This window comes from Pelodiscus sinensis, chromosome 1 (genome assembly GCF_052426305.1).
Source record: "Pelodiscus sinensis isolate ZL-2025 chromosome 1, ASM5242630v1, whole genome shotgun sequence".
Classification (NCBI taxonomy): domain Eukaryota; kingdom Metazoa; phylum Chordata; order Testudines; family Trionychidae; genus Pelodiscus; species Pelodiscus sinensis.
The window spans coordinates 52,082,428-52,103,647 of NC_143052.1; the positions used below are offsets into that span (position 1 = coordinate 52,082,428).

Sequence of the window (21,220 nt, forward strand, 5' to 3'; positions counted from 1 at the left end):
TCTCTTCATTCAAGACACCCATTTCTGTGGAATTCAGGAGCCAAATGGAAAATTTAGAGTTTCACTCTATAGGGCCCTTCCCTATAAACATATAATATGGAAGAAAGTTAACACACCCGTGTAAAGTTATTTCTCAGTGTGGGTATTTACAGAATAATACAAAACCTCATGTTTAATTTGCAAATAAAGTGAAAGTGTTTGTTACTAGGCATGTTGGAATTGTGAAAGATATTGAAAATTATTAATGTCCATGAGTGAAATGTGTTTGTTTTTGTACTCAGGATCTTGGGTTTATATTCTCTTCCAAAATTGAAACACCTAAAACACACAGTGCCTCCGAAGTCTCATTCTTTGGCAATGGTTCAGTACTGACTTGCAGCAAAGAGTCACACCTTTTGAACTACATGTATCACCTCCCGCAGCATTTGGACTTCCCCTAAAGGACTGCCCAAATCGAACCTGCTTAGCTTATGAATCTGAGGAACTCATAATCCAACGTCATATGACTACAGGAGTCTAAACTTTAAATCTGCAGCCAGTGCAGAGCTATCTGGTTATTTTTACTAAATGACATGGCAAACATAAAATACCATCATATTAAAGTACAACATATGATCCGTGAATTTACTGGTGTGAATATATGATGCTTCAAAGATATCATAGTAATGATTATGGGAAAGAGTCCATTACATGCTTGCTCATACATTACTGAATATGTCTTTTGTTCCTTGCGCTATTAAGAGTATTTGTAAACAGAAAACATGTTTAATAAAGAAGGACCTGGTACTGGAAACACTAGCACATGTGTTTAATTCTTCTCATATAGTTGCCATACTGTAGTCAATGGTATTACTCACAAGAGGTAAAATTCTCCCTCCTTTTAACTGTTTGCAGGATTAGGTCCCAAAATAATAAATAAGAGGACTTTCTTAACAAAAAATGCTTTGTATTAATTTGAATTTTTGACATGTTTTTACACTGGTAATTTTTGTTGCATTTGTCTTTTAGAACCATAGGATACAAAAACAAGTATGTGAGAGTTCCACATGGCCATATATGGGTGGAAGGTGATCACCATGGACACAGCTTGGATAGTAATGTTTTTGGCCCAGTAAGTCGCTTTCACTATATATATTTTTATGTTTGCAGTTGAAAAGCAAATCTTATCTAATAGGTTACTCTCATAATACAGCAATTATTCATTTGCTGTATTAGCAGAGTCAGGGTTTTAGAGATAATCCGTGCACCTTGAAATGTTTCTTCTAATCAAGATGGAGGGAAAGGCCTTGCTCCATTTTCTTTGCACTAATAACAGAGATTGTCTTTAACTCTCATGCAAGGAGCAGAGGGAAGTGGAGGGGATTTTTTTGTTTGTTTTTTGGTGGAAGGGGCAGTTTGGCAGATGGGGGCAGCTGACAGATGGTCCTTTTGGGATCTGTTGCCAGCTAATGCCACTTAGAGTGCCTCTTTCCCAGCAGTCCTCTCCTACTTTAGAGCAATTACTCCAACAGAAAGTCAGTGGGCTGTAATGATACAGCAAATGTTACTTGGTAAATGAACAAGTTGAAGAAAGCATGAAGTAATGGACACTTTGTCTGATCAGTTCTCTGTGTAAATGGAAAAAAAGAAACTCGCCCTAAAATACGAGTGTCTTCATTTGCATACACATATTTAAAAAGCAAAAGGTAAAATCTCTGCTTTAGACTGGTAAAAGCATACACCTGGTCTCTGGGAAAATGGGATATTCTGTTCAGGTTTTCAGTTTTGGGGCTTTTTTTTTAATTTGCTCACTTTGTCTGACATATAGAAATTTAGTCTCATAGTTTTTGCATTCTGCCCTGGAGTTATTAATATTTTTCTCATGTTATAAATGCAGTTTTGTTTACCTATTTACGTAGAGGTGATGCTATTCTAAAATAATAAAAATGACTGGTTATCATGGAAAATTCATGCCAGATTCTTCTATACTTACTCAAGTTCTATTAGCACATTAGTTTGGAAGTAGGGCTGGATTTAATTAGACTAATCATGGAATAGATACTGCTCAATTTAAATGAAGGTGGCAGATAATCTACTTCCAATAACATGATGTGAAGAGGCAAAAATAAAAATATCTGAGATTCAAAGATCCCCTACTGGCTGTACCAGTGTGATGCCCTAATCTCTTTCACCTTTCCTTGTACTCTTGTATCACTGCTTGCTTAAAGGACCACATCACTTATGATTTTTTTTATTCTCCCTTTCTACTCTGTCAGTTTTTTGACAGCTAATTTTAGAGTTTCTCTTTTTTTTTCTCTGTGCCACTAGATTTTTCTTCATTTGACCCCATGAATGTTTGTCTCTCTCTCTCTGTATTGTTACCCGGTGTCTTTTATCCATCATCTCTCTGTGTGTATCCAGGACACCCACAATCACACACATTGTCCTCTTACTTCTGATATTTGGTCATGATAGCGTCACAAGTTTTAAAAAACCTTTTAGGGCTTTTGCTCGCTAGAAAAAAGGTTGTTCTTAACTCTTATTAACACATGTTAATTAATGTGATGTAAAATCTTAGTGAAGACAAGGTAGTTAATAGTTTTCACATGAGTAATAGGTCAAGGTACATCCCAGGTATATTTAAATATACCTGCTAATGCCTGTGAAAATTACATCCCGCCTTTTCTTTGGGATTTTACTTCATGTTTGTTAGCACGTGTTAAGTTCCCATCTCTTTTCTGAATGAAGAAGCATTCTTAGAGAACTTCTTTGACTACCTTTGACAATGCAAGCTCTCTAGCATTCCACACGCATGACCTTAGACTGTAGAACTATTTAAAAGATTTGTATTGATTGAGTAAATTTGAGAAAGTCTCAAACGTGAATGGATATTTTTCTTCAGATTCAAATTATAATAGTAGTTGAAAATATAAAGGAAAAGTTGACAAGTATGCTCTCATGGGTGGAAATTAGCTATAAGGGATGATTAAAATAATAAATATATACATCTGCAGAAAAAGAAGAAAAGCTGGCTTAGAGATACATTAGCTCCTAATGACTAATATTCTGTGTTTTGGTTTGTGGAGGCAGACTTTCATATGTTATGAACAGATTGGCATATCACAGTGTCCATTCCTTTGCCTGACCAATTCTTATGAGCACGTACTGAATGTATTAGATACTGAATGTATTAGAATTGTACTCTAAAGACATTCAGAAGAATATTTCATTTTAATATCTTTTCTCTCATAAGAATAGAATAGTCAGTCAGAATGAAAAGACAGCACAATGGTAAGAAAGGAACCCAGTGTCCTGGTTTTGTTGTAATAGAAGTCACTCTAGAGAGTAGTTTGAATGTTATCTATGTCACAACTGTAATTTGGAGGGACAAAGGTATTTTCCTAGGTCAAAAGGTCCCAGTACCAAAAATCATCTTTAAGGTAGATTACATTTTAGGCCTATTAACTTTGATGCTATTCCTTTAATTGCCATTTTAAAAAGTCTCCTATACTATAGATAAAGTCAGACATAGTTATGTTTTGTGGATGAGCATAATGAGTGACATGGGGCATATATGGAGATTATGGAATAACAGAGGATAACGTGTAATGGCCAATAAACCAGATTTATAGGGCAGAAATACTGGGATCATTCAAGATCTAATTGATAGGCCAGCTTTGGGGATTATGAATCCTAAAATGTGAAAGACCCTTTGCCAGATGATGATAATCTTTACATAGTCCCTAAAACATTTTATCGATTATGTCCTTTAATATTTTTATCTATATTGTTTTAGTAAAAAGAAAATCTGAACCTCAAGCCAAATATAGAGGATTCCCTCAAATTTTTACATTAAAATATTTTTTGAACAATAGTAAAATATATATTTCAGAAAAAGTCAAGGGACCTTCAAAATGACTTTATAGTTCCTTTCTGTCTAGCAGATTCTTTTTCTTAACTTAAATTAAAGCAATAATTTAATTGTAATACAGGCAGTCCCCGGGTTACGTACAAGATAGGGACTGTAGGTTTGTTCTTAAGTTGAATCTGTATGTAAGTCGGAACTGATGAAACTGACCAGCAGCGGCTGAATCAGGACGCCTGGGGCAGAGCAGCTGGGGTGCTGCCGGGTTGGTCCAGTAGCGCCGAGGAGCGGCGCTGTGGGACCAACCCAGCAGCGCCCCAGCTGCTCTACTGCAGGCGTCGTGGGCAGAAAAGCCTGGTCTGCTGGGGTGAGGGGCACTAGCTGTGCCCCACCCCCCAGTAGACCAGGGAGATGTGGAGCAAAGCCGCGGAGGACACCCGCAGCGGGACAGCCCAGACGCACCGTGGCTGTCCCGCTGCGGGCGTCCTCCGAGACTTTGCTCCCCGTCTCCCTGGTCTGACCAGCAGACCAGGGGAGCAGCTTTTCTTGCCCCGGAGAACGTGGGTGTCCCGCCGCTCCTGTCCTCCGGGGCGAGAAAAGCCCCGTTTGTAACTGCGGATCTGACATAAGTCAGATCCGCGTAACTTGGGGACTGCCTGTACTATCACATCTATGAACTATGCTGAATTAATAATTTTAGTAATGGAGATTGCCTATCTCCTAGAACTGGAAGGGACCAAAGGTTATCAAGTCCACAAGTGCCTTCACAGCAGGACCAAGTACCATCCCTGATTTTTGCCCCAAATCCCCTCCGCAAGGATTGAACTCATAACTCTGGGTTTAGCAGGCCAATGCTCAAGCCACTGAGCTATCCCTTCCCCACTAATATAGTTGATAACTGTATAGTATAGCTGGCCAAATACAGATTTAAATGTAAATTTATTAAAGAATGCAGGGAAGTTATTTAAGAAATGCAGTTACTGAATTTTGTCATTTAAATAACTGCTTTGTGCAACACAGACAAATGTACTATAATGTTGTTAGTTTGATATTGCCTGGTTCAATCTGCAAGCTTATCCCCATTGCCCCATAGTTTGAACTACAGGAGTGTGAATAGTAGTGTGCGCCAGAGCTGTGCTGTGCCTACTCCACATAGACTCTGAAGTAAAGAGGGGGGTAACTGGTTAACCTCCGGCTGCAGCAGTGGCTGCTCTGGTCCCAGCCCTATCATAGCCGCATGTGGCAGGGGCTGCTCCTGCCCCACTACCAGCCCCAGGCTGTGGTCAGGGTCTTGCCAGCTGGATCTCTGTGAGGGACGGAGCTGCTCCCGCCGGCTAGGCCCTCCAGTTAACCTGTTTACCCAGTAAGCATGCCAGTAAGGCTAAATGCTTACCAAGCATTAACTGTTTCACCTTTTACATCCCTACTCTGAAGGTATGAACTAAAAGATTCCTAGTTCCTGTCTGTTGAGGATTATATTAACGTGAACTAGAAACCTTTTAGTTTGTGCCTGCAGTCCACTCAGGGGAATTACAGGACAGCATTTTGGTATGCACTGCTGTTCACAACTTCACACTCTGAACTGTGGGGCACTATAGACATAGCCTTAGTTTGAAAGTCATGTCTGCCATTTATAATGGCTGAAAAGAGTTATTTTAAATGTCAGGATTACTGAAAAGAACCCAGTGATCCTTGCTTGCTTTGTGGGTTTTTTTATTTATGGAAAGAAAAAAATTACATATACAATTATTTTAGGTCAGTTAGCTAGAGTTGGTTATTTCAGTGAAGCTGGGTTAAGCCAATTCTGTTTTCAGTCTTTTATGGTGGTAAAGCCTAACATTTACTACCGTGTTTTAGCACATATAACCCGTAATTTATACGTTTTACAAACCTCGCAATCCCCCCATGGGGTATACATGTCTGCGGGATATACAAGTTTATTTTTACTTGCCTGGGCGCGAGTGCAGCTCCCCTCCCGCAGACCAGCCAGCTCGCCTGAGCTCTCTGTTCCCCCCTCCCGGAGGAGGGTGGGTTGCAGCTGGCTGCAGCTGCGCGGAGCCTGGACACGAGTGCGGCTCCCCTCCTGCAGGCCGGCCAGCTATTACCAGGTACCTTAAAGTAGTGTATATAACCCGCAGGCTATACATGTGTGCGGGTTATCTTAGATTTTTTTTACACATTTAGGAAAAACCATGGGTTATGCATGGGTGCGGGTTATATATGCTAATTTACGGTATATCACCTTATTCTGGTTTATTTGGAAAATTACAGTGATGTTATACTGCACAGTGTTGGATGATACGTGGTTTTGCTTTTACAAAAGACTGCTTTATCGTTTTTAATTCCAGTAATGCTCCTAGTTAGCTGTGAGTTCATCTAAGAAATGTTTCTGGAGAAAGAACTGTGGCAGTAATACACGTGTAATAATAATTTCCATCAAATTAAATAAAAAAAGACCTGGAGGATACTAGAATTAATTTTGTAAATGTACCACTTCTATAGCTACTACTTTAGTTTTCAAAGTGTTTCCCAGCTTAGTTAATGCCTGATAAAATGCCTAATGAAGTCAGTGGTACTTTTCAACTGACTATCATAATGAGCCTATACAAAAGCCCACTGAGAGACTTTCAATTCACTTTATTGGCCCCTTTATGAATCAAGCTCCATAACCTAATGTAAGATAGGGAAACATCATTATCGTCATTATGTTGATGGGAAAACTGAGGCACGGAGTGGTTTACTATCTTGTCCCAGGTCACAGAACAAGAACAGTTCCTGGACTTCTGACACCAAGGGTATATATTAATTACAGAGATTGTGTAGGTTATCAGGACCCAGATCTGTGCACCCAAGATAGCCTAGCTTAGATGTAAGCATCACCTGCTTTATTGTCTTCTGTGTTTCTCTACATGGCTATGTTTGTTTCTGAGGGCATATCCCATGGTACTTTCTGTTGTAATGCTCTGTGGTTAATTTCCCACTCACTTGTGGGAGAACTTGTCTGTTCATTTGAGGAGAATTGGGTGAAAGAATCAGAGGACTATGAACACTTGAATGAATTAGCCAGAATCCTCACTGTAAATTCCAAACTGCATCAAACAGGAATCCAGGTTCTAACCCACATCCTAGCTGAGTAAGCAAACTCAGCCTTAAAACACCATCAAATCTAGATTTAAAAACCTTTTGTTTTGGACAGTGGGGGTGGTTTAAGAGTTGAGCTAAACCCCAGGTAAGAAGCTGGGTTATCTGCTGATAAAACATGACCGAAAATATTTCAACATTATACTACTGTTCCTCTAATGGGCCTGCTTTCTAAAGCCTAATCCGGTCAGACTGGGATCTGACCTCAGTACATTTTTATGTACCATAGATTTTTAATTTGTAAACTGCAAATAAGTAGATTAGGACAATTGTAAAGACCAACATCTCACACGTGATTGTCCAAGTAAACAATGCTGCAATGCAAGTTCATATGGAAACCTGTCTGAAATGCACTTTCTTGTCCTACTTCCTGTTCCTTCTTTCAGCTGCATCTGTCTATGGATTATAAAGCACAATAAAGATGTTTTTTTTAGAAAGATATTATTCAAAATGTTTAAATATGCTAAATTTCATAATTTGGATTCTCATTGCAAAAGGAAAGTCATCAACTTTTTGGACCATATGATGGAGAGAAGAATTAACTATTAGCCCCCTCTGGTCAGATTGATGTTGTTTTAGTACCTTACTCACCAAGGGTGTGTCTTCACTGCACCTGGAGCTCAAAACAAGCTACGCAATTTGAGCTATACAAATTGCATAGCTTATTTCAAGTTAATTTTGAAATAGAATGCTATTTTGAAATGCCCCTTACTCCTTGTAGAGCGAGGTTTACAAGGATGTTGGAATAGGGAGCCCTTTATATTTTGAAATACGAGGCTTGCTCAAAAGACTCGGAATAGATATTTTGGAATACTTTCGGTATTCCAAAATAGCGCGGCAGTGTAGATATAGCCCAAGTGATGAGCTATGCAGCATAGATGAAGGTGAATCTGTCTGGTCATAATTAATTTATAAAATGACTCAAAATATTTACTCCTGTAAATAATGGGAGTGAATCACCCATACAGACTAACCAGAGGAAGAGAGGAAATGACACCATGATAATATGTGAATGATAATATGTGAATCTAGACAGGAAAAGTGGAGGATTCCTGTTCTTAGTAATGGAACTAATCTAGCCCAGCAGTTTTCAGACTGAGAATAACCTTCTGAGGGATGCTCTGACCTCTTCTATGAAGGTTCAAGCAACCCCAAGGAAAACTGAGGGAAAGTACCACTGTTGTGCTTTTGCCATGAGTAGTAGCAACAACACCCAGTTTGCTTAGACAAAAGTGTAAATGATCTTGGTTGTGGTATTTCCACATATATCATCTTTAATTAGAAGATCTGCAGAGCAATTTAGAAGCTATATACTGGTGTAAAGATCACTTCATCTGCCCTAAAATACTGCTGTTGGTAGGGTAAAGATTGCAATTGTTTCAGAGCATGCAGCAACACTTTACAATAGTGAAGTGCACTGACTTCAGATGGAATTGTGAAGGGAATGTATACAGGCAGAATATAATTTCTCCAAGTGGACTTTTGAAGTGAATGGCACCCCGAAGTGGATGAGGAGGGATTTGGGTCATCTGCTCTCTGAACATAATGTATAGAGAGGAATAATACTTGTACTACAAAAGGATATAGCAGATGTGCTCCTGATGCTTGTTCTGGATTTGTGATTATCCGTGACTACTCCCAATTTAGGACATGCATACAGAGCATAATTGATCCACTAGGGAGACATGTGTCTCCTGCAAAGTCTCCAGCACCTCTTTCTGCAGTTCCAAGAATTGAAGTAAGAAGGTTGTTCTAGAAATTAATTCACTGTAACATCAGGCACTATCTCTGAGATATGATATATAGGCAGTCCCCGGGTTACGTACAAGATAGGGACTGTAGGTTTGTTCTTAAGGTGAATTTGTTTGTAAGTAGGAACTGGCGTCCAGATTCAGCCACTGTTGAAACTGACCAGCAGCGGCTGACTACAGGAAGCCTAAGGCAGAGCTGCTCTGCCCCGGGCTTCCTGGAATCAGCTGCTGATCAGTTTCAACAGCAGCTGAATCTGGACGCCTGGGACAGAGCAGCTGGGGCGCTGCCAGGTAGGTCCAGTAGCACTGAGGAGCGGCGCTGCGGGACCAACCCAGCAGCACCCCAGCTGCTCTACCCCAGGTGTCCCCAAGTCAGCCGCTGCTGAAACTGATCAGTGACTGATTTCAGGAAGCCTGGGGCTGAGCAGTTCTGCCTCGGGCTTCCTGTAGTCAGCCGCTGGTCAGTTTCAGCAGCGGCTGACTTGGGGATGCGTGGGGCAGAGCAGCTGGGGTGCTGCTGGGTTGGTCCAGTAGTGCCGCACCTCGGCGCTGTGGGACCAACCCGGCAGCACCCCAGCTGCTCTACCCCAGGCGTTGGCGAGAAAAGCCTGGTCTCCTGGGGGGGGGGGGCATTAGCTGCGCTCCCCCCCTCCCCCCCAGCAGACCAGGGAGAGGCGGAGCGGCTTTTCTCGCTGCGGAGGACGCGGGCGGTGGGACCGCAGGGCGTCTTGGTGGTCCCGCCACCGCGTTCTCCGCGGCGAGAAAAGCCGCTCCGCGTCTCCCTGGTCTACTGGGGGGGAGCGCCCCCCGTGCCACCGGAGGCGGCGACAGTGGGGGAGGCACCCCGCACTAGCGGGATCTCCTCTCCCCCAGTCTGTAACTAGGGGTCCGACTAAGTCGGACTGACGTAACCCGGGGACTGCCTGTATATGTAAAATAAATATGGAGCCAGTAGTTTTCCATTATGTTTATGTTGGCCTTGGATGAAGATGCAGAAGCAAAATTGATTGTTAAAGTATTTTGTGTATGGAACATGAGGTGACAGTAGCTATTGTGGCATGAATGCACAGCTTGAAATTTTTGTAAATGTCTATGACGGATAAAGCATACAGTACGTTATTATGACTGAAGCTAAATATGCTTGGAAGAATAAATATGCTTGTCTCAATTTAGAAAATATTATATGACAGATTTAAATTGGGATTGAGGGTTGTCGATTAAGAATGGCAATAATTGCAGGAACTGCTGGAGGGGCTCTGTAGATCATAAGGTTGTGTGGCTTCACTGTCCATTAAAATTATCATGGCTAACTATATTTTCATAACAGAGAATAGCGCAGAGATTTTCAAGTTAAGTCCAAAGCTGACTGAGATTACAAAGGGCTCTCACAAACTGAGTGACTAGGCAACAAAATAGCAGATGACATTAGGGTTGATAAATTCAAAGTAATGCACACTGGAAAACATAATCCCAACTATATATACAGATGATTGAATCTAAATTTGCTGTTAGCACTCAGGAATGAGATCTTGGAGTTATTGTATATAGTTTTATAAAAACATCCACTCAATGTGCAGTAGCAGTCAGAATGTGCAGATGGCAAGCTTCTACATGGAGTGAAGATTGTCTATAGAACAAATGGGAAGCTTTTCAATCTCAGGAGACTAAAGGCCAAAAGCAAGACTTCCATGACTTCGATCATGGAGCGCCATTATGCAGATGACAATATGGTCGCTGCTCTTTTCCCGGTACCTTTTCAGACCATCTTAAATGCCTTTCGCTGAAGCATATGAGAATCTCGGCCTCACACTGCACATCAAAAAGACCAAGGTGCTCCATCAGTCCTCACCAATGGGATAATCTCATGTATCATCTATTAAAGTCAACAGAGAACTGCTGGAAAATGTGAAGCATTTCCTGTACCTTGGAAGTCATCTCTCAGCCAAAGTCAACATTGACGTGAAAATCCAGCATCGCTTGAGCTGCGCAAGCTCTGCTTTTGCCCACTTGAGATGAAGGATCTTTGAGAACTGGGACATCAGTGCCAAGACAAAGCCTCTTGTATACCCTGCAGTGGTTGTTCTAACACTGCTGTATGCATGTGCAACCTGGACAACATGTAAGCATTACTTGAAGGCACTTGAACAATATCATCAACGCTGCCTCAGGAGAATTCTAAATATCCTTTGGGAGAACAGGTGTGCGAACACTAGCGTTCTGTAAGAGTCAAACATGACCATCATTGAAGCTATCATCAATTATCAACAACTTCACTGTACTGATCATGTGGTCCAGATGCCTGATCAGTGCCTCCCAAAATAGATTCTGTTTTCTGAGGTGAGGGAAAGATGGAGGAGTGTTGGGGGACAGAGGAAGCAATATAAGGATATGTTGAAGGCAGACATGAAAATGTGTGATTTTGGTGTCAACACGTGGGCGAACCTTGCCAGGGACTATCGCCAGTGGACAGCAGTAATCCATGAGGGGGTGATGCAATTTGAGAGGCCTCGCTACAGTACAGATGAGGAGAGGCAGAGAAGGAAAAAAGAGCAGCAAAACCTGCCCCACATTCCTCCAATAGCCATCAGCACCTGCCCTTCTGCGATAAGACCTGCAGCTCCAGAATCAGGCTGGTCTATCAACAGATCTATAAATAGGAGGGTGACAGGAAGGCATCCTACTCATTATCAAGCGACAGTCGAGAAAGATAGAGAAATCAAAAAAGCTAATTGAATGTTCGGAAAGAAAGAGATAAATAGATGAATAAATATGAAGAAAGAGATAAATAGTAAAATAAAATTATCATTGTGCCATATATAAATCTATGGTATGGCTAAACCTTGAATATTCATGTAGTTTTGCTCACCCCATCTCAAAAATTATGTATAAGAATTGGAAAAAATATGGAAAAGGGCAACAAAAATTATTAAACTTATGGAACAGCTTCAATATGAAGAGTTATTAGAACAGCAGTGGGCAACCACAAATTGTGAGTGGGCGATATGAGTGACCTTCCTTCACGTCAGTGGGCACAACAGCCTGTGACCTACTGGGGTTCCACCTGCAACCTATGCACCTCCTGTCTGCTTCCCCCCTCTGTGTGCTTCTCACACACTGGAGCAAGGGAGCCCCACACTTACCTGCGCCTCCCCCACTCTCTCAGCATTTTCAGAGCACACAAATGACTTGATTTGTGCTCCATCTACGCTCCTCCTCCTTTGTCCCAAAGCTGGAGTGCTCCAAATCAGTTGTTTATGGCTGTTCAAACTCTGGGAGGGTGAAGAAGAGGGGACGGAGCACGAATCAGGTGATTCATGCACTGTGAAAATGCTGGGAGTATGGGGGAAGAGCAGGTAAGTGTGGGGCTCTGTTCTCCAATGTGTGAGAGGCTCATGGGGGAGGAGGGCAGATGGGGGCCATAGGTGGAACCACAGTGGACCATAGGTTGCTGAGGTCTACTGAGGTGAAGGAGGACCATTCATGTGGCCCACTCACGACTCGTGGTTGCCCATAGCTGACCTATGTTGATGTTTAAAGCAAACTATAGTCCATCATTGAATTTAAATTTGCGGGATTATTTTTCTTTTCTGGGCATGGAGAGTATCTAAAGCTCCATCACTACTAACTGAAATGCAGTTATCGGTTTTAGTGATTTGCAGTACTATAAAGAATTATTTTTAACCAAGATTTCATTTTCAGATAGGAGAAATGTTACCATGTTATCAATACAAATGTTGTGAATTTCTCAATCTTAAGGTACATATGAGGCCATCTAATCTCAATGCCTTGTGCAAATCTCTAGTTGTCATGTGTGCTTTCTTTTTTAGATAGAAATAAGGAAAAACATGGAAAAATAAGGGATGACACTTTATTTTAAAGGACATTTTAAGGAAACACAATTTCCCATAGCATATCATGTGTTTTCTTCTTGCATGTACTTTTCTACTGCCCTCAAGTATAAAAATCCTATTATCATAAGCTTCATTTTAATGTTTAAAATAGTACTTATACTTAAATGTGTGTAAACTCATAATATCTTTGATTTTTTAAAATGATTTCATGAAACTCCTTACATGCACAATTTGAAATTGACTTTAAATTCAAGTTCAGCCTGAAGAGAATCAGTAGTTAGCAGGTTACTACAATTTGTTCATGTTTGTTTACACAGATAAATATTCTTTCCTCTACTGCGTTTGAGGTAAGAATGGACATAATAAACCCCTCAAGTTTTAAGAAATTAGGAGGAGAGACTGGCTACCATGTTTCTAAGTCTACTACTTCTCTTGCAGAGTATTAACTGAACCTTCTTTGCAATAAAATAAACTAGTTCCCATACGTGGCAAGCATGTGCTGTTTATTTAGCCACTAAAGAACCTTTCCCGAAGTTTTCTTAATTCTTCTTAGCATTTCCGTATCTATGTTACAAGTAAAAAAAGAGAAAACTGGAGGAGAGAAAATTTTGAATACGTCATATCATGTTTTAAAAGTCAAAGTGTAAAACAAGAAGCCACATTCATGAATTTTCATTTTAGGTGCGTAAGTCAATGCAGACTTAGGACAAGGCAAAAGGAAAATCATTTTCTAAAGATTAATAGTTTTTTGTTAAAAGATTGGTTTCTTCAGTCTGAATTCTGCACTGAAAACATTAATTAGTGTTGCTCTGCAAAGATTTGATTCAGCCTTCACTTACTTAAGTGACAAATCAATGAAATAGAAAATCTAGAGATATCCTTTAAAATAAGAGACATGCTTACTTTAAGGAACAAAGCAGTAAAATAAAGGATGGTTCCCTTGAAATAAGTGATGGGTGGTCACACCATATCTTATCAGAAATTTATATTTAATAGCAATGTTTTAAATGCAAAACATTAGTGAAATATGTGGTCAACTGTTAATATAGAACTAGCATTGTTAATAGTTATAATAATTGTGTCTTCTTTTAAAGCCTGAGAAAAAAATCTCCACAGATATAAACAAATTAGTTGGATGTTGAGAGAGTTTTAGTAACAATACAATATTTTCATTGATTTAAAATGGTCATGTAAGTTCAGATATTTCAACTTTTTTTTCGGAGAGGAAAAATATTGATGCAAACAGTCTTGCAAAGTTCTTTCTGTAATAGGCTGTGTGATTTAAAATTATGATACATAGTGTTTGCCCTCAATGTTTCTTCCATTTTGAAAGGCTTTGGTGGGAGAAAATTGCTGGAACCTTTTCTCCACGTTACAGGGATGTTGTAAGGATAAATTCATTAATCTTTGTTGGGAGGCATTCTCACACTATGATTGTAGGAGCCATATAAGATAGAGCTGGTAACGTTCCTGAAAATGGACAGAAGAAACCTTATATGTTTGACTGCTGTACTTGATGATAAAAAATTGCTATTAAGCACGAGCAAGTTTGGAAGAAAAGAGGGAAGGATGAATTTGACTGATCCTTCATGCTTGCTGACAGCATTTCCAGTTTGAGGAACCATGACCAAACCATTTGGAAAGCTGCAGAAAACCACAATATTTCAGACACAAATTCTTTAACTCCTGATAAAAGGTTTAAGGTTTTACATGTATAGTATTTTCTAGGAAACAGCAGGAGGAAGTTTAAGTTTGAAAAATTGAAAGAATTTATAAACAGTATTGCTTCTTGTAAATCTTCTATCTGAAGTGCCGTTGATGTTTCTGTGTTCATGTATATCCAATCATACCAGATGGTTTATATTCAGTACCTAGATGTTTTATACTCAGATTACTTAGTCCTGAGGTTTTGCTGTCCTGTGTTTACTTTTTTAATTAATTTGTAAGATCTTTGAAAGAGGTACCTGATGTTCTTTCTTGTTTATAAATTATCACATGCAACTATATTGTGGTACAGATAAGTATCATTAAATAATAAACATTCCGCTGACACACACACATACTTTCTTTGTGTTGTGAAAAAGCATCTTTTGTGTTGGAAAAAGTTATTACACTGGTTGTACTGATTTACTGATTGTAAATTGTTGAATTAATTAATTGCCGAGGGGACTTCAAGGAAAAACTTTCAGAGACAGTGCTTAATTTGTAATGAAAGAAGTGACATGGCTCAAAAAATTATTTGATTTAAAAATTTGAAACTTGTTATGACTTTGAATATATGGCATCTGTTGCCATTGCCAGTATATTCAGTCATAACCTACTCTATGTACTAGCGGTTAGATATTTACAACCATGTATTTTACCAGGGATACAACCAAGGTGGGACGAGAGGGACAACTGCCCAGGGAGGACATGAAGTAAACCAGGGTAGAGAGGAAAAAAACAGAATGGAGAGGGGGAAAAAATGGTAGCGGATAAAACCCTGCAGTGGGACAGGATCCTACGAATCCCATTACCATGTCATGCCACTCTTCTGTGCTGCTGCTGGCAGAAGTGTGGCCTTTCAGTGCTTGACTTCTGGCCAGAGGCTACCACTCTTTGGCCACACATCTCTAACCAAATCACTATGCTCTGGTATTAATTTGCACAGGAAAATGAAAAAGACAGAAGCTCCCTATCTCTTATGGATGAACAGCTTTCACAAGGAGATCCCTCCATATTTGGACCTCTTAATCCTCATCCTCAAAGGAAAGCAGCATAATACCTTCAAAAGATGAGCCAGAGAATTAAAGTCTTAATTTTGCTAGATACTAAACATCATGGAACTAATAATGATCTTGATTTTATGGCTCATCACAACATCAGTGATCTGTTCACCCTCCTTTGTTTACAACTGCAGAGGTGCTAGCTTGTCTACTTCTCCTTTAATGGTCTCTTGCAACATGTGTTTACGCCTTCTTAACTCCTCATGCTAAACAATCTGTTCCACTTTTTATTTAGCTGTGACACTCTGCATATGTTTCTCAGGCCCAAGAAGATCTCTGTGTATTTTTGAAAGTACATTTCTTTCATCAACTTTGGTCCAATCAAAGACATTACCTCCCGCACCTTGAGTCACTGACATTGTTCATAGTTACTTTTGTTCATTTGGTCTCAGGACTTACCATGTTGAAAACAACCTTTGTCAGAGATTGAAAATTACATTTGTCTGAAATGAGGGAATCATCTCATTCAGTCAAGGTCCAGTACCAGAAATTCCCACTGTCAGATCAGGGGAACAGCAAGAGGTTTTAAACTTCTGACATATTGTGAACTTTGAAGACTATCAATGAGTGCTGCATTTAATCATGAAACTGGGAATCTTATTTTATCAAGGTTCTTGTGGGATTTAACTTGTTGATATTGTGGATATCTTAGAAGTGTACTCCTCACCTCCATACCACTCTGACAAGAGCACTTTCTTACATGGAAGTATTTAATGTATGTTTAGCATTAACCCTTTTAATGCCATTTAGAATTTAGACTCATAGAACAGAACCCTCAACACTCTAAAGACTACTAGCATATACTCTCTACAACTGTTTGATACTCACACATGTATAGCATTTATTTCTGAGCTTGGCACATTGCAGGATTTTGAAATATAAAATTACATTGTTTAAATTACCAGTTTTCTTTCTTCCTTCAGCACTTCAGTTCCAATGTGATTTTAGTGGGCACTGTCTTGATTACCGCTAACAGTGGAACTGCTTCCCCTTGTTGTAGCTTCCTCTGGAAGCAGGAAATCCACAGTACATGTGGTATGAAACAGCAGCTGGTTGTCTTTGTGGGTTTGTGAGATATCAGTTGCTGAATTCCCATCAGATCGAAATGTGAGAAGGAGAACCCAAGATTATATAAATATTGTGTGATTAGAAAGTTTAATATTTCTCAACCTGCTGGGCTAGAATCTCTGGGAAGGCTATTCCAAATAGGGCCAGTATTTATGCTGGACTAGTAACTGGACAGGGGGGAAAAAGACACTTTGCTATCACCTGTCATGGCAGATAAGTCAGTTATATTAATAATGAAAAGCTCTTTGTTCATTACAATCAAACAAGAAAGGTGATTCTTAGAGTTCATATAATGGTAAAGGTGATTTTTCTAATATTTTTTTAAGGATCCATAGCATGTATTTCTTAACAGTAGAGTACATGATTCCTATAATTTTGCTTTCTACCCTTTGGAGTAGAGTATGCCAAATGGTGCTTCTGCAGTGTTGCATCTAATTGGAATTTATTAACACTTTAGTGCAGTGATTCCCAACCTTTTGGCAAACTCATTCACAAACTTTTGGCGGACCGGTAACATTTTATTTGCATATTTGCAAATAAAATGTTACTGGTCCACCTATCCCCAACCCAGACCCTTGCTCCCCAATGCCTAACACCCTTTGACTCCCACCCCTATGCCCTTTGACCCTTTAACCTCTAACTCCTATAGCCCATGCCAACACCCTCTTGCCCCATGACCCCACCACACCCTCACCCAACACGCCTTTGCCCCACTCCAGTCCCCAGAATGAGGCTGCCCACCCACATGGGCAGGGAAGAGATTGTTGACAGCACATGCACTCCCTCCTCCCTTTGCCTGCTCCCTCCATAAGCAGGTCTTGCCCCCCAATGGGTGGTGGAAGGAGCACACAGTCCTGGCTGAGCTGCCATTACCAAGTGGGGAGGGGGCAATTTAGAGCTTTCAGTTTTGTGCAGTGCCAGCACAGATTGATATATTTTGTTGTGATATCAAGGGTTAGTTGTACAGCTTCAAATATCAGATAACAGTACTTTTCTGAAGCTGAGATTTGTATAATTTAAGTGCCAAAGTGACAGAGTGCTGGTCTGCTCTATAGCAGATTTGAAACTAGTATCTAACATTGATTTTTGGCCATGTACATGCTATATCTAATATAAGGCAGAGGAAGCGTAAGATCAAAAGAAGGTATTGTACACTGAAAGAAGAGTGGAATCTGAAAAATAATAGCCTACAAAATTCCGTGAGACCGTTGCTTGGAAAATTTGACCACTACAGCTTGCCTTTCGGTGATAGCTAACTTCAGGCCTCACTGTGACACATCCAGCCCACTTAACTAGCCTTATTAACATGGTTCCTATAACTGACAGGTATTTCTTCTGCTATTAAATATATATAATCTTATTTTCTATTATTTCCAACTCTCTCTCTCTCTCTCTCTCTCTCTCTCTCTCATTTTCTATTATTTCCATTCCAGTTCATCTAATAAAGTGGGTTTTACCCCAGAAAGCTCATGATTCTATATATTTTTGTTAGTCTTTAAGGTGCCACAAGACTACTTGTTTTTAAAGTTACAGACTAACATGACTACTCCTCTGAGATTTCAGATCTCACTGACTTGATTGTCTTTGTGGAACAATTTTTACGTGAGAAAGAACTGTTTTTCACAATTCACTAGGCTGATGTAGTTCAGAATCTTGTTACAAACTCTCACATTGATTTCTACCTGCCTTTTGGATTTTAATTGACAAAAAGTAGTGTTTAGTATAGTCTATTTGGCCAACAAAATAGACTTTTCATGGCATGTGAAATTGTAGAACATGCCTCTTGCTTTCATCAAAGAGATGATAGCTGCAGTGACTATGGATTCAGCAGGATTTAGATCTTTCGGAATTCAGTATGAGGAGCATCAGTATGAGCAAGATGGATTTAGGCAGGTATACTAAGAAATCTACCTGATTCCAAGCACTTCATTCCAGTAGTACAGGTATATTGATTTTTGCTCTCAATTCACCCACTGAAATGAAAAAATTAAAACTAATTCTTGGGTGGAGCAAATTGTAGGCTGTGTGGATCTGTGTGGTCCATAAATCCCTCACAACATCTCTGGTAAGTCATTGGACACAGTAGTTAATAATGAATGAAAAAAAAGAGAGGTGGAGGAAAAGAGATGACAAGATAAGTGGATATATTACTGGAGGTTTTGAACTCCAAACTACAACTCTTAGTCCCTGGTTGGGTGTCATCTGGATCATTTCAAATCTGCTGGGTGGTGACTTGCATGCATTATGGGGGGAAAGTCTGGACCTGTGTAATTATTACTTTTAAAGCATATACTATAAAGCCACTGGAGGAGTGGGTGAAGTGTTCTGATACTTGACTGATGGAACTGGGGTAGCAGGGAAATGGGAGATGGGAAAGTCTGTTGGAAAGAGAAAGGAAGGAGTAACAGCTGACTGCAAGCCAGGTTTCCTACATGGTGGGGACTGGAAGGAAGTGAGAAGAGTACTCAAACTGAAGGAGAGTGTGTTTTAGTACTTTAATTATGATAATTTACTGGAAGTTTTGAATTCTAGTTCTGAATACAACCCTTCAAAAATGAGGTTGGGTATCAAATGGATGATTTCATCTCTGCTGGGTGGTTATTATTATTATATTTTAAATTATATATTTTTTTACTGGAAGTGACTGCGAACTGGTCTCACAAGTAACCAGGAAAGAGTAGGTAGTTATATAGGGTGTGTGTGTGTGTGTTAGAACTCCATACTCTAAACATTTGTAACATTGATTTAATGTATACATATTTTTAGTGCCAGAGAATAAAACATTCCCTGCTTTTTTCCCTGTATCTTTCAATTTCACATTCTTTTTTTAGTCTTCCTATAGTGTATTAAGAACTTTGTTGCTTACGTTTTGATCAGTTAAAAGTGTCTTTCAAAGGGGCTTTGCTCTTTACATCTAAGTAATGTGAAACCAGGTCTTCTAGTTCTATTATACTCCAAAGTGTTTTGTTATGGTTAATACAGGGCAACCTGGTAACTTGTCCAAAGTATTGTAGGACCTGAAGTTAAAAGGACACTTACAGCTGACCTGAAAACTATACAACCTCTGTGTTGAAGGAAATAATGGAGAGAGAAGAAATCAGGGCACTGTTCCTTTAAAAAAATAAATGTAGCTGAGCTATGTTTCTATCACTGCCACTAACTCAACTTTCTATCCACTAATGATCTTTCATTGCTGGCATGCTCCTGACCCTATACCTCCTTTAATTCATCTAGATTTCCAACTGTATTTCTGTCCTTCTCACAGCATTGCGCTCATTCCTTTCACACTTACCCACATGCTAACTCTGATACAGTCTTGTTCCCCAATATTCATTCAACTCCAAACCTAAGTCTCCATATACAGCTTAAGGCCAATATGTGTACCCCTTCACAGGTGCCACTTTCAGACTGAAATGTGCCAGTATGGCCCTACACATTTGGAATATAGGCACAAATGTCAACTTCAGCTTCTAATTTACATTGTGAAACTCACTGTGAGTTCATATTGCACAATGATGGATAAAAGGTCCCTTTGCTAAATACATTGTACTGTTTTTAATCAGCTGTACTTTGCCATACTCTAAGTCTGTTTCCAAATATACGTGTGACCTAACAATATATAGGTAGAGACCTGCGCAGAGACAAAACTTGTATCTGCATCTGATCTGCAAAGTTAGTCTGTTAATATTAATGGATATAAAGTGGATATCCATGGATTTGCAGCACTCTATGTATTAGGCAGTAGGAAACTGTTATAGTTTTCCTGTTCTGTCCATTTTACTTGTATTACTGCAAGAGATCCATGAAAGTTACTTCATCAAACAAGAATAAAATAATGTAATTCTACTTCATTGGTGAGGTAGTTGTATATTTTCCCTAAATTCATTTATTGCTAGTGAGATGATTTTTTTTGCAAAGGCATGCATGTTCTGTGTTTTCCATGTTTCAGTGTTACATTGAAAACATCTATTGTATTTAGAGATTGAGGCCAAAAACTTAATAGGATTAAAAAACAAAGCAGATATTTTATGTGGACAACAGGACCATTCATTATTACATGTAGAAAAGATTAAAACAATTTTTTTGGAGGAATAAAATTATCATGATTCACGGTAAAAGCAAATCACTGACTTACATAGGTTAGGAAGAAATTTTCCTTATTGGCAGGGTATTGAAGAATGGTCCATTATGGGTTTCTTGCAACTTCTGTTTAGACCACTGTTGAGACAATACTTGTAAGATGTAGAACTATCTGTTATAATACTAAGGTACATTAGCAGGAGGTACAATTAATAAAATAACTCTTTCAGTTAAAGATGTGTTAAACCACTATATTAAATAACTGAGGCAACCATTCTGCTGCAGTAATTTATTGCATTTGCTTTAGTGAACTAGATGAAATTCTTATTTCTTAAGTGATAGAGAAATGCAGAATAGATTGTGGGAAATAGTTTTCTATTGTTAGAGGATGGCTAGGGGATCTACTAGGTTTTTCCATCTCTAATTTCTGGGAAACATGGGCAGCAGCATTGACGGCTTTGCCACCATGCTTCCCAAACTGTGGTGAGGCCATAGATGGCACGCATATCCCCATCCTGACCTATCACCACCAGGCCTTAGAGTTCAAAAGTAGGAAGGAGTATTTCTCCATGGTGCATCAGGTGCCTGTGGATCACAAGGGATACTTCACAACATCGTTGGATGGTCAGGAAAGGCGCACAACACCGACGTCCTTTTGGTATTCCTGCCTCTTCCTAAAGACGCATACCCGCACTTTTTTCCCAGACCACATCATCTGAG

The 21,220-nt window shown here is 39.6% G+C and overlaps 1 protein-coding gene across 7 annotated transcripts in view; it reads left to right on the plus strand.

Annotated features, from left to right (window-relative positions):
• The window catches only part of IMMP2L (inner mitochondrial membrane peptidase subunit 2), a 779,606-nt gene that overhangs the window by 623,671 nt on the left and 134,715 nt on the right, over positions 1 to 21,220 (plus strand). For 6 of the 7 annotated variants that reach the window (XM_075929730.2, XM_075929739.2, XM_075929733.2 and 3 more), the window contains exon 5: positions 1,009 to 1,111. The exons of the other annotated variant lie outside the window; for it this stretch is intronic. In XM_075929730.2, coding sequence (XP_075785845.2) covers positions 1,009 to 1,111 — 103 coding nt within the window. The remainder of the gene's footprint in view (positions 1 to 1,008; positions 1,112 to 21,220) is intronic. 7 annotated transcript variants of the gene reach the window in all.